The following is a 14,842-nucleotide window of genomic DNA, read 5'->3' as shown; positions in this document are numbered from 1 at the left end:
ACACAATCCTGTTTGGAAATAAAGAGTTTTTCTTTTGTTATATTATTGAGGTCCTACCAGTGTAGGGTGGATCCTAAACCTCAATCATTTCTAAGTTATAAAAAGACCAGAATAGACAGAAAGACACACACAGACAAAGGAAGACAGATGCCATGTGAGAATCAGCTACAAGCAAGGAACCAAGGAACAAGCAGGGCTAACCACAAAGAAGGAATCAACATGGCTGAGACCTGGATTTCAAATTTTAGCCCCCAGAACTCAGAGAAAACAAATTCCTGTTCTTTAAAGCCACCCACGTGTGGTATTTGTGTTACGGCAGCACTAGGAAACTAAGCTTTGTAAAATTTCACATTCCCAACCCAATTAAACCCAAGACCTTTGACATAACCAGTGACTCTGGCTATTTGCTTACTCTAGCCGCAGTCTTGGGGTCCCAAACAGTGGCTGAAGGTGGGCAAAAATCATTCCCCTCTGGTCTGCCTCCCTCCCAGTCCCCTCCCCAAGAAAACCTAAACCTTAAAAGAATTTCTCAATACCCCACCAGTACCGGTTATGCTGGTGTCTTGTCAGATGAAGAATAACAAAGAAGGGATCCTCTCTTCTACTGCATTCCTTTCAAACCAGGAATACTGATGAATGAATAAGGTCACAGGCCCGGAGCAGTGGCGCTGACACCCACCAATTCATGGGCTCATGTTCCCTTTGATCACTGTCTCTTTCTCCCTGTCCTGCGGCCCCGTGGCTTGTCTCTTCCTGCTTAGGGACGGCGGTATTGTGTTACCCTCTTATGTTTTGTCTGTGTGGTTTGATTGGACTTTGTTATTTTAAATGAACAGATGAATTTCAAATTAGCCTTTCTGCAGAATCAGCGTTCTTGTTGATTCATGTGAACAGTCAACACTTGACATACAACAGGCAAATCACAGTTTTAGCATCCTGCTGGGTAAGCATATTTGAGGAAAAAGAGTTGTATTTGAAATGATGAGTCTCTCTGGCAATCCAAATAGGGAGTAATGAAGAAGTTAGACCATACTCTAAAAACTACCCTGCTAAAATAACAGGAGCCTCGGAAGAAAGGCCTGGCCGTCTACTTCCGAAAATTCAGCCACTGAAAACCGTATGGAGCACAGTTCTACTCGGACACACGTGGGGCCGCCAGGAGCTGGAGTCGACTCCATGGCAACTGGTTTTATTGCAGCAAAAGACACAAAGGTTATGGCAAGTCCAGGTGAAAATGAAGTTCTCTGCCAGCTAAGGCAGTCTGCTTTTATAGAGCTTTAGTTTACCGCTTTTTCTGCTTGTCATATTTACATCATTTTTAAAGATTTCCTTCCAAATGATACTCAAATAGTTCTGGGTACATAATTAAATATATATTTCATGCCACAGGACATGAACACTCACCTAGCATCAGGTAATTACAACACAGTATCAGTCTAATCAGAGGATTAAAGCGTCTTCTAGCCCACCTTACCAAAGCCCTTTAAATCATTTTATACATGCAGCCACAAAAATTCACACTAAATCCTTTTAGATTAATTACATGCTCAGAAATCTTCCCGCCAGGGATGCCAACGCATCTAAAAATGCTACACTGTCATATTAATTTGAAAACTCTAGCCTCAAAATAATTTATGAAATTCCATCCACCTTTGGAACATAAAGGAGGAAAATTTCCACAGATGGAAAGAGCTACAGCTAGCCAATAGCACAGCAATGGTCAATGTATGCTAAAAACTAGCCAGCGGCAGAGTCTTCAAAAGTCAAGAAATTCAGTTAAAGGTTGCCGATGCTTATATTCTAAACAAACATTTTAATGTGAGGTCTCAAACTCTCATGTCCAGTGTGTTGACACTTATTAACACGACTTCTAGAAAGAAAAACAAAGAAACCCTCTTCTAAGCTATACGTGTATTTCCAGCCTTCCCTAACTTTAAAAGATCCGAGAGCTTGCCTTTATCCGGTTATGAATATATATCCAGAGAGACAGGAAAAAGCAGAAAGCTTGAGATCAGAGAAAGAAAAAGTACACCATCTTTGCTATCAAAACATTATTAAATTCGTTCCTTTGACATTCTGGCAGTAATTGCACTGAGAGGGATTGAATTTTGTTAAAATTACTTTAAAAGGGTTGTTGAGAATTTCCTGCAGGAGAGACCAGTGTGCAAGGCACGGCATTCACTCGATTTTCTTTGTTGTCCCCACCGCCTGGAGAAGCTTGGCGCCCGTCTTGTTTCTGACAGCACGCAGCCCTTGTAAAAACACCCTGAGCCCCAGAGAAAGCTCCGCCACGCCCAGCCTCCTGGTTCTGTTTTCCGCTGTGACCAGCCCGGCCAGTAATCAAAGCTGATTCATGCGTGAAGTTTCCGCTTCTGTCATCTTAATCAACAAAGACAGACCCAGGCACAACTAGACTGTCATTTTCCTGAGAATGGCAGACCTATGACTGTGCAGACCACACAAGGGTATTGTCGGGAGAGCTGGAAATTCACCTGAGATTCTGAATGTTCCCTTCCTTGCTGATCCAAACACAGCAAGTTCTAATACAGCATGATTTCATGACACCATGTGACTAAAAATGCGTGCCTGGAGGGCTTCTCCCACCCACCAAGAGGATGATCCACCGTAATGCTGCCTTGGCCAGGCTGGCCCTGGGAAAGCCCTGAGCAACGGGATCTCCCTGCAGTGTCCCTGGTTTGGGCACAATAAGGCAGAGAGAATCCCAGGGTGCCAATCCCATTACTAAGGAGACTGCCCTCTCCACCTCGAAAGCCACGGAGCCCTATTAATGAAAGGGCTAGAGCTGCTTTCTTCAATGAGCAGAATACGAACGGCTTTTCAAACAAATCAAAGGCACCGTTGGGTGTATGTTACATTGGGGGAACACAGTTCCCTCAAAACGTGTGTTGGAATCCTAACCCCAATATCTGTCACTTTGATGACTAAGGTGTGCCTGACCCAAGCCATGCCCTCGTATGCCTGCAAAAGTTGGACATTGAAAAAGGAAGACTGAAGAAGGGCTGATGCATCTGAATTATGGTGTTGGGGAAGAACACTGAACACACCATGGACTGCCAAAAGAACGAACGGATCTGTCTTGGAAGAAGTACCGCCAGAATGCTCTTTGGAAGCAAGGATGGTGAGACAGCATCTCACATACTTTGGACATGTTGTCGGAGGGACCAGTCCCTGGAGGACATCATGGTTGGTAAAGAAGAGGGTCAGCGAGAAAGAGGAAGCCCCTCAACAAGATGGATTGACACAGTGGCTGCAACAATGGGCTCAAACATAGCAACAATGGGCTCAAACATAGCAACAATTGTGAGGATGGCACAGGACCAGGCAGTGTTTTGTTCTGCTGTACATTGGGTCGCCATGATCACAGGCAACTCAAGGCACCTGTTGTTGTTAAGTGCTGTCGAATCCATTCCAACTCACATCGGCCCTGTGTACAACAGAACAAAACACTGCCGGTCCTGCCAGTCCTGTGCCATCCTCGTGATCGTTGCAAACGTTGCACCTAACAACAACAAATACCTGCAGATGGAGTCTCATTTGGAAACTGGGTTTTCTTTGTTATAAAAATGAGGCCTATTAGTGGAGGGTGTGTCTTAAACCTTACACTTTTGAGATATAAGAGAAGCAGATCAGACACAGAGAGAAGCTAGTCAAACTAGAAAAGACAGAAGCACATGTGAGGAACACAAAGGACCCGAGAAACGTTGGGGTTACAGAAGCTGAGGCCAGGATCTTCCCCCAGCGCCGACAGAAAGAGCTTTCCCCTAGAGCCAGTGCCTTGAATTTGAACTTGTGGCCTCCTGAACTGTGAGACAATAAACTTCTGTTCTTTAAAGCCGCCCGTTTGTGTGGTGTTTCTGTTACAGCACCATTAGGAGACTAAGACGATGTTTAACTTAGAAAACATAAATGTTTCCTCCAAAAGCTAAACACAGAATTACCATATGACCCATCAATTCCACTCCTAGGTGTTTACCTAAGACAAGTGAAAACATATGTCCACACAAAAACCTGTACACGAATGTTCACAGCGGCATTATTCACAACAGCCAAAAAGTGGAAACAACCCAAATGTTCGATTGATGAGGGATAAACAAACTGTGGTGTATCCACACAATGGAATACTACTCTCCCTTAAAAAGGAGTGAAGTTCTGATACATACCACTACACGGACAAACTTTGAAAGTACTATTCTAACTAAAAGAAGCCAGATGCAAAAGACCGAATATTACCGTAATTTCATTTGTATGAAATGTCCAGAACGGGCAAATATATACGGACAGACATACAAATGTTTAACATGCTCAGCTGCTAACCAAAAGGTTAGAGGTTTGAGTTCACCTGTAGACACCTCAGGAGAAAGGCCTGGTGATCTACTACTAAAAGATCAGCCACTGAAAACCCTATGGGGCACAGTTCTACTCTGACACACACATGTCTGCCATGAGTCAGAGTTGGTTCAACTGCAGCTGGTTACAGAGACAGAAGGTAGGCTAGTCTAGGCTGTCAGATGCTGACGGGTGGGGGGAATACGGGGTGACTGCTAATGGGTGTCAGGTTTCTTTCCGGGGTGATAAAAATGTCCTAAAATTAGACAGTGATAATGGTTGCATAACCTCGTGAATATACTGAAATCCACCGGTGAATTTTATGGTATACAACTTACCTAAAAAAAAAATTATAAGACACAGGTGTGCATGTATCTTTACACACACACACACACACACACACACTTTATGCCTTGATCTCTTTGAAATGAGTGCGAATCCATTAAACACTGGCCTCGATTTCTTTCAACACCCCAGAGCTACTGTTGACGACAATTTCATAAAGGAAGGACTATGCATTTGCTGCTGAAGCCAACACTTCTGGGGAGGAAAAGAGCACACCTTTATCTGATCATTTTATTCTATTTTAGCCTGGCACTAGAAGTAGCCCCCTCCCACCCCCATAAATGGCAACATTGTAACAATACTATTTCTGTTCACCTTCCCTGTGGAGGAGCCCCTCCCCTGGAGGAAAACTGCTGGTTATAAAAAAAAAAAAAAAAAAAGTTCGATTTTCACAATTATTGGCAACCCATTGCTGCCATTTCAATATCAACCCATAGTGATCCTATAGGATGTGATTTATGGGAAACACTCCTTACTTTCAAAGGCAAGTTCACAGTTCAAATAGTGATTCAATTCAAACAGAACAACTATTGAGCAACTACTACACGTAAAGCAAATACAATGATAAGAAGAGCAGCTAATACATCGCGCTTTCTACGCACTAGACACTGCTCCAAGCACTTTCCATATTGTTATGGATGGAATGCATCCCCTAAAATATGTGTTGGATTTCTAACCCCTATTTTTTTATACTTGCAGACGGAATCTAATGTAATCAGCTTCCACGTTGCAATGTAATATAATCAGTCAATCAGTTGAGGTCATACCAGAGTAGGATGGGTGCTAAACCTAATCACTTCTGAGTTACATTGAGAGCAGCACAGACAGAGACGAGAGGCACATACTGAGGAAAACAGACACTACGTCTTCAGAACATCCAGGGCTACTGACAAGGAAGGAATCCACATGGCTATGATCCTGATGTGGACTTTTAGCCTCCAGAACTAAGAAGAAATAAATTTCTGTTCCTCAAAGCCACCCACTCGTGGTATTTTTGTTATAGCAGCACTACGAAGCTAAGACATACATATTAACTCATTGACCCTCATTTACAGCAATCCCAGGGTAAGTATCATTATAATTCCCACTATACAGATGAAGAGACTGAGGCTCAGAGAGGTTAAGTAACTTGCCCAAGGTCACACAGCTACTAAAGGGCACAGCCAGGATGCATACCCAGGCAGTGTGGCTCCTGACTCAACTCTTTTAACCCACACGCTAGCACCAACCCACAAAACAATTCCATAGAACATTAATGTAGAGGAATTGTAAAATACGTTGCAACTGTTCAGGCTTGCTTGGAGGGTGCTGAAGCACAGAGCCAGCGGTCATCAGTGCGGTGTGGCCCTTACCTATGGACCACCCCAGCCCGGTGCAGATGCTCCACTGCAGAGATGAGCTGCCGGATGTATCTGCGGGCTTCAGACTCCTCCAGCCGCTTCTTCTCGTAGATCTTGTGCATCAAGTTGCCACCAGGACACAGCTCCATGACCAGGTAGTAGCTGTTTTCAGTCTCTAAGATATCGAGGAGCTGGGTGATGTTTGGGTGACGAATCATCTGCTGGATCTGCCCCTCACGCCGCAGGTTTTTGGTGACATAGGTGTCCTTTTTGGCTCTCTTCTTATCAATGACTTTTATGGCCACCTAAGGAAAAACCAAGAACATGGCTACAATCAGACATCACAGACAAAGGTCACTGCTTAACTGTGAACAAGAACCCAGGAACATAGCAACTTCTCCACACCAGGAGAGAAACCTTAATTAAACGGTCCCTGGGTAATGCAAACGGTTAAGCACTCAGCCACTAACCAAAAGGTTGGCACTTGGAACCCACTCAGAGGTACCTCAGAAGAAGGGCCCAGCAATCTTCTTCCAAAGAATCAGTCATCAAAAACCCTACAGAGCACAGTTGTCCTCTGTAACACATGGGTCGCCTTGAGTCAGAATCAACTCGACAGCAACTGCTTTTTCTTTTTTTTTAAGGGAAAGAAAGTTAAAAAAAAAAAATCAAAATATTCAATTATAAAGAGAAAGAATGACATTAACTTAAGCACACTTGAATAGTTGTCTGGAAGGTTCAGCAAAAGCTTAATGTGCGGCGAGGTTCTAGGAAGTCAGAGTGAACACAGAGTCCGCCTGAAGCAAAGGGCACTGACCCCCTCTTCTGAAGCAGCCGGATCTGCCCCCATGTTCAGTTCTGGGGCGTGGCTAGGGGGCTGGAGGGTGCCATGCCCAAGGGTGCAGCATCCCTGGCCCTTCCTCTCAGTCCCTTCTCTGCCAGCGCCTCAGTCACTCAGGCCAGGCTGCCTCTAGGCCCCGAATATTTCCCTCTATCCTTTGGGGAACTATTGTTGCTGTTAGTTGCCATTAAGCCGACTCCAACTCATGGCAACCCCATGTATGACAGAACCAAACACTGCCCAGTCCCGCACCATCTTCACGACGCTTGGTACAATCTGGTCCATTGTCATGTCCACTGTGCATTCTGAGTGCCTTCCAACTAGGGGGCTTTTCCAGCACCCTAGGCGACAATGTTCTATTGTGATCCACAGGGTTTTGGTTGGCTACTTTTCAGAAGTTGGTTGCCAGGCCTTTTGTCCTAATCTTAGTCTGGAATCTGCACTGAAACCTGTCTGCCATGGGTGACCCTGCTGGTATTTGAAATACCAGTGGTATAGCTTCCACCATCACAGCAACACACAAGCCATCATAGTAGGAAAAACTGACAGGTGATGGAGACACGTGTGTGTACACGTGTCTGTGTGTGTCTATACAGGGGGAGGGAGGGATGCTGAAAAGTAGAATTAGGTTCTGTCTCTGCTTGACTCTGTATTGCTTTGTTTTTTTAAATTACACCCTTTGGCAATAAAATTCTTAAGGTACCAAGAATAAACAACAGTCTAAAAGTCCAGCAGTAATACGATCTGCCCCTATTAACGTATCACAGTTACGTTAGGATAATTTATTTAGCTCTTTAATTGCATGCAGTAAGTTGAATAATGGCTACTCATGATATCAAGTCCTAATCCCTGTCACTTGTAAATGTGACCTTATTTGGAAAAGGGACTTTGGAGATGTGATTAAAGATCCTGAGATGAGATTACTCTGAATTCTGAGAGAAAGATGTGGCAGTCTGCTTCCCTAAAGATTATAGCCTCGGAATGAAGAACACCAAAGACAGAAAGAAAATATTAGCCCAAGAGACAAAAAGGGCCACATAAACCAGAGACTCAATCAGCTTGAAACCAGATGAACTAGATGGTACCCAGCTACCACCAGTGACTGCCCTGACAGGGGACACGACAGAGAGTCCCTGATGGAGCAGGGGAAAAGTGTGAAGCAGAACTCAAATTCTTGTAGAAAGATCAGACTTAATGGTCTGACTGAGACTAGGGTAACCCCAGAAGACATGGCCCCCAGACTCACTGTTAACCCAGAACTAAAACCATTCCCGAAGCCAAGTCTTCAGACAAAGATTAAACTAAAACAATACTTGTGAAGAATGTGCTTCTTAGTTTAAGTAGATACATGAGACCAAATGGGCAGCTCCTGTCCAGAGGCAGGATGAGAAGGCAGAAAGGGACAGGAGCTGGTTAAATAGACACGGGAAACCCAGGGCGGAAAAGGGGAGTGTGCTGTCACATTATAGGGTTTACAACTATGGTAGCATAACAATACATGTATACATTTTTGTGAGAAACTAACTTGAACCGTAAATTTTCACCTAAATCACAATAAACTAGCAAAAAAAGATTACAGCCTTAGAAACCCCATGGGGCAGCTCTACTCTGTCATGCAGACTAGCTAAGAGTCGGAATCGACTGGACAGCACTGGGTTTGATTTTTTGTTTGTTTTTAAAATCCAGGTGGGTCCCATGCATAGCCACAGTGTCCTTAAAAGGGGCAGCGGGGGAATAGATGGACACTCGGAGGAGGCGGTGTGAAGAAGAGGCAGAGGCTGGAATGATGCAGCCGAAGAAGGCCTACCAAAACACCAAACCCACTGCCGTTGAGTCGATTCCACTCACAGCGACCTCACAGGGTATCCAGGGCTGTAACTCTTTACGGAAGCAGACTGCCACATCTTCTGTCCCTTGGAGCTGCTGGTGCCTTTGAAATGCTGGCCTTTCAGCTAGCATTGGATTGCTTTAACTACTGCTCCATCAAGGATCCTGCAGGAATGCCTGCAGCCAACAGAAACTGGAAGAGGCGGGAAAAGATCCTCCCCTATAGCTCCTGGGGGAGTGCGGCCCTGCCGATGCTGTGATTTCAGACTTCTGAAACCCCTGGCCTCCAGACTGCAAGATACAAAGTGAATTTCTGTGGTTTCGGGCAGTAATTACCAAGCCTACAGTGATTTGTCGCAGCAGCCACAGGAAACTAATACCTTGCCCTTCTACGGGGAAAGAACACAAACAAGGCAGCGACAGTACACTGCTCCTCGAAAACACGTTTCTCAGACACCCTCAGATCCCCAGTCGGGGATAAAACCCGTTATCTGTGGCCTCCTGCTCTCACTTTTCCATTCACTGCAGTTTCAGGGGGTCTGACAATTCCTACCTAACCCTCCCCCTCCCCTTGCTCTCCCCATACCCACATGTGGCCCCGGGGAGAAGAATCACCATGGCTCCCTCTACAAGGCTGAGCACACCCATCCCGTGCCCGCATGTTGCCCCGGGGAGAAGAATCACCATGGCTCCCTCCACAAAGCTGAGCACACCCATCCCATGCCCATATGTGGCCCCAGGGAAAAGAATCACCATGGCTCCCTCCACGAAGCTGAGCACACCCTTGCCAGGTTCTGTACCTCCAAGAGCCCTGCCACACGTAGGGCTTCGGGGGAAGCTCCAGCCGCTAGAAGGCAGTGTCTGTGCAATGCGGACCCTCCGGATGGAAAGGAGAAGAGAACGGCTCTTTCCGTGAGGGTGGACCACTATTACCTCACAACCACAAACTAATGATTAGATTCAGTATGCCAGGTTTGGGTGGTGCTCACTGGGTCCTTTCTGAGGGACATTTTTTCCTGTACTTCCCTATTCCTGAGCAAACCCAATGTTTCCAAACCCTTCTCCCAGCTTCTCTCACTTCTTGCTCTTCCTCTACCCCATCCTCCATTTCCCCAAGGCAAAAGGACAAAGCCATGATGTGACCCAAGGCACCAAGGAAACACCTCAGTGGAGGCCATTCCAGTCCCTCACCCTCACAAAGGTCAGCCCTAGACTGGGGTTGCCTTCCAAACCTTCCACTGAAAAAACCCCAGGATTGTGGCCCTGTAGTCCCCTCACTCGGTCTCCTGGCTGGCAAGTTGTGCTTGTTCTGAGCAATCTGCCGAACCCCAAAAGAGTCCCTCAGAGAAAGCCATGAACCCTGTGAAGTTTTTATAGAGGCAAGAGTTAAAATGGCTTCCTGGGCCAAGAGTAAACAAAAACTAGTCATAAGGCCATTTGCAAGGAACAGAATCAAAACTAAACAAGTTTTCCTTATCAGGACGAGTTAGCAACACTCATTCCATCAAGGTAAACCAGTTTAGCATTCAGTGATCAACTTTCCCCCCAAAAAAAGGGAAATTACACATGATTAACCAGCCAAAGCAAAGGGCAAACTACGCACTCCACTAAGCTTTAAAAGGATGTTGTAACTATGTCAATTCGAGACCCCTCACCGTTTTCAATTTGGGGTGCTCCCTGTTCCCAAACAGGTTCTCACTCAATAAATCCTGTGAACTCTGACTTGCTAATCAAATTTTTCCTTTGGACATCCTGAAGCTGCCTCCCCTGAGAGGCATTTTCAAACACCAGCTCACCGCCAGGCTTGTTCTCGCTCATCTGCTAAACTTACAAGCTCCGCATGGATAATACTGACCATGGAATGCTGTTTCTTGGTCCACAAAACCATTTCATCAACTCCATCCACAACAACTGAAATGGGATTCGTAATCAGTGGCTGGCAAAGGGCAGTATCAAATTTAGCTCCACAGTCATCTGAGATCTGCAGGCAAAGAAGATCTAATTCTACCCAGTGAAAGAAGCCCAGTGCAACGATGTGGCTCCAGCTGAAAAGATAAACTGCTTTAGCCACAAGACCTTGAAAGAAAAACTTTTTTAAAAAAAGAAAATTAAAGCTGCTACCAAATGGCGATAAAAGAAGTTTAGCAGTTCCATACAACAGGATATGAATATTGAATACACCATGGACTGCCAAAAGAATGAACCAATCTGTCTTGGAAGATGTACAGTCAGAATGCTCCTTAGAAACGGGGATGGCGAGACAACGTCTCACATACTTTGGACATGTTGTCAGGAGGGACCGGTCCCTGGAGAAGGACATCATGCTTGGTAAAGTAGAGGGTCAGCGAAAAAGAGGAAGCCCCTCAACAAGATGGATTGACACAGTGGCTGCAATAACAGGCTCAAGCATAACAGTGACTGTGAGGATGGTGCAGGACTGGGCAGAATTTCATGCTGTTGTACATGGGGTTACTATGAGTCGGAACAGGCTTGACAGCACCTAACAACAACAACACAACAGGAGGCTGGAGACAGAAGCCAGATGCAGCCGGCTGAGTGGTGAATGAGAAGTGGCAAGGTTCAGATGGCTAGAGCAAACCACTTTTCAAGCAAGCATCAATGTGAAGAAAAGGAGAAAGAGGTGCAGTGGGAAGGACACACTTTTTTTAAAAAAATAGTCTTAGAAGTCAGCAGAGATGGAGAATGAGGGCATTGGTGGTTTGGTGGCAGAATTCTCGTTTCCCGTGTGGGAGACCCAGGTTCAATTCCTGGCCAGTGCACCACAAACGCAGCCACCACCCATCTGTCAGTGGAGGTCTGTGTGCTATGATGATAAACAGGTTTCAGTGGAGATTCCAGACTGAGGGGAACTAGGAAGAAAGGCCTGGTGATCTACTTCCAAAAATCAGTCAATGAAAACTATAGATCACAACGGTTCAATCCCCAGCTAATCATGGAGATGGTGCTGGAGCAGGCAGCATTTTGTTCCATGTGCAAGGGGTCACCATGGGTTAGAAGTAACAACAACAGAGATGGAGAAACAGAAGATACAAGAAAGGCAGAGTGAATGAAGGTGAGGAGACCCTGAGGAAGGGAAAACTAGGTGGGAGAGTCTGCCATGGATGGAAAAAGGAGCACTCCTGTTATGAAGAGATGTGTTTTTCCCAACCCCTAAAATACGTGTTGAAATCCTAAACCCCGTACTTGTAAATACGACTCTGTTTAGAAACAACAGGTTTTTTTTCATTATGTCCATGAGGTCATACCCAAGTAGCGTGGGTCCTAAACCTAACTCCTTCTGGGTTATAAAAAGAGCAGACTAAATACAGAGACACACCCAGAGGGGAGACGACTCCGAGAAATGCCAAGGATCGCTGGTATCCACCAGAAACTAGGAGAAAGGCTTACAGAAGGAGCTGACACAGCAGAGACCCTCATTTGGCCTTTTAGCCTCCAGAACTGTAAGAAAATAAATTTCTGCTCTTTAAAGCCACCCACTTGCGGTATTTTTTGTTATGACAACCGTAGGAAATTTAAACAACTCCTCTCTGGGGTACAGGAAAAGAGGAAGAAAGGGTGCTCAGGAACGCCAATCCTTCAGGAGAAGGCCAGGCGCAAGGAGGGATTCATGCTTCATAGCCTCCAGTATGTACTAGGAGGAAAGAAAACAAAATCCAGGGTAGAGTTTTACTTAGAGGAAGGACGAACAACAGCACAGAGACCCAGTAATGGCGCACACTTCCCTAACGTCCATAATTGGTGCCTAAGATAATGTACACACAGCCCTTAGTACAACTCCCGGCACTAGTAAGTGCTCCGCAAATGGACACTGTTATCATCATGACTGCTCTACTTTCACTGAACCAACCATCCAGAGGGTGAAAAGCATTCGAGCTAAACTAAAAATGTACATTTCCTTGACCCACAGTTTTTGCATATTAAAAAGAAAAGCCGGAGCCACATTTCGCGTTTCGGATTCTCTGGAATAGAGTTGCTTTTAAATCCCAAGGCAATGGTTTAATATCAGTCGAGTCTCTCATCTTCTTTAAATATTGACTTAGTTGAGGCTGTCTATATCGGATGAGTTAACAGGGTTTTAAATTCATCCCTTCATCCCGGATCACCCTTTGCTGCCTTTAAAATTCATTAGTCTGAAATCCATCAAGGATTGCTGATGTATCCAATCTCCAAAATGGAAAGCCAGATGTAAAATGGATCTTCTATATGACTGAGAGGAAGCAAAGAATATTGATCAAAGAGGCCACTCTTTAATATCGTAACAACATACATAGATGTTTCATGCATTATACGACGTATGCTTTATTTTAGACAGTCAAAAGAAAAAAAAACGTCAAGTCGATTTCAACTCATGGTGACCCCATGAGGGTCAAAGTAGGACTGTGCTCCATAGGGTTTCCAATGGCTAATTTTTTGGAAGTAGATTGCCAGGCCTTTCTTCCCAGGTGCCTCTGGTTGAATTCAAACCACCTAGCAGCCAAGTACTTTTTTTTTTTTTTTTTTTTAGCAGCCAAGTACTTAACCATTTGCACTGCCCAGGAATTCCTAGCAAGTTCACCTGTAACCCACTGCGACTCATAGTGACCCTGTAGAACAGAGTAGACCTGCCTCACAGGGTTTCCAAGTAGTGCGCCACCAGGGCTTCCTAGCAAGTCCACAGTCTTCCCTTAATCAAAGTGTTTTTTGCTGTGATGTTTTACATCATCAGAATGCACAGAAAAGAGGGGCTCTGATCAACTAAATTATATTTTACACGGAAATTAGCCCAAAAGAATTTTTCCTCCCAGAATACGTTGGTTTCTTAATAAATACTGTTTGCCAAAGTCAAACGAATTTTTCCTTCATCAACTAATATTTATTAAGCACCTAAAATGTAGTAGATACTATACCAGACCCCCCGTGCACACTACAAAAGACATGTGGATCTCCAAGTGCGTTTGGGGATGTTATAGGTGGTGCAGTGGTTAAGAGCTCGGCTGCTAACCAAAAGGTCAGCAGTTCAAATCCACCAGCCACTCCTTGGGAACTCTGTGGGGCAGTTCTACTCTGTCCTATACGGTCACTGTGAGTCAGAATCAATTCCACAGCAATGTGTTTGTTTTTTTATTTTTTTTTTTAATGGGTTGAATTGTGTCCCAAAAAAAGATATGTTGAAATCCTCAACCCCGCTACCTGTGAAGGTGACCTTATTTGGAAATAGGGTCTTCACAGGTGTAAGTAGTTCACAAGAGGTCATGCTGGCCCTGATCCAATATCACTAAGAGGAGGATAGACCCACAGGGAAGAATGCCACTTGACAATGGAGAAAGGTCACCCTCTTTGAGAGGCTCCCCTGAGCAGGCTAATTACAGCTGCACCCACCCTCCTTCCCCACCTGGCATTCACAGTCCCCTTACCAGTAAGTAACCAACTTCAACTCATAGCAACCCCACATGGATCTGAGCAGAACTTGCTCCACCGGGTTTTCAATGGCTGATCTTTCAGAAGTAGACCACCAAGCCTTTCTTCCAGGACACCTCTGGTGGACTCGAACCTCCAACCTTTCCGTTGGCAGCTGAGCATATTAACAGTTTGCATCACCCAGGGACTCCATAAAATCCTCTCACCGTGTTCCATGTTTTTCCCATAGCTCTTCAGGCTACGACAGGGCATTCCTCCTTCCTGGAACAAAATTCTGCCCCCTCCAGACTCCCTTCCCAGAAACTGGGATTAGCCCTGCTGGGTTCTTCTCCTCTTTTTCCAAGGCTTGCACCTTTTCTAGAACATTCTCTAGAACCCCAATCCCAGTGTTCATTCTAAAGTGTGGCTCACCCTTGTAATCCCCAGAGCATGGCTCAGTGTTGGGAATAGGGATGGAGCACAGTAAACATGTCCCTGAGCCAAGAACACAACCAATGCAGGCACAAGTTAAGGAAGGAAGACAGGAAGAGAGGAAGGGTAGGAGGGAGGACCGATAGAAGACTACAGCCCTCCCCCAATAGGTACATGCTGAAGGCTCCACGCTAGACTGGACAGAAGGCACAAGACATCTGCTAAATGCTAATGCCAGTGAAAGGAGTCCTCTGGGCAAGTCAGAACAGACAAACTCAGATCCATTGCCAAGTTAAAGGCAGCAGACGGTCAT

The 14,842-nt window shown here is 45.2% G+C and overlaps 1 protein-coding gene across 1 annotated transcript in view; it reads right to left on the bottom strand.

Moving 5' to 3' along the window:
• The window catches only part of HUNK (hormonally up-regulated Neu-associated kinase), a 134,067-nt gene that overhangs the window by 79,489 nt on the left and 39,736 nt on the right, over positions 1-14,842 (bottom strand). Inside the window, exon 2 of the mRNA XM_064273184.1 lies at positions 6,045-6,337. Within this exon, the coding sequence (XP_064129254.1) occupies positions 6,045-6,337 (293 nt within the window). The remainder of the gene's footprint in view (positions 1-6,044; positions 6,338-14,842) is intronic.

This window comes from Loxodonta africana, chromosome 20 (genome assembly GCF_030014295.1).
Source record: "Loxodonta africana isolate mLoxAfr1 chromosome 20, mLoxAfr1.hap2, whole genome shotgun sequence".
Classification (NCBI taxonomy): domain Eukaryota; kingdom Metazoa; phylum Chordata; class Mammalia; order Proboscidea; family Elephantidae; genus Loxodonta; species Loxodonta africana.
Note: the sequence above shows the minus strand (reverse complement) of the source record. Positions and strands in the feature narration are given on the sequence as shown.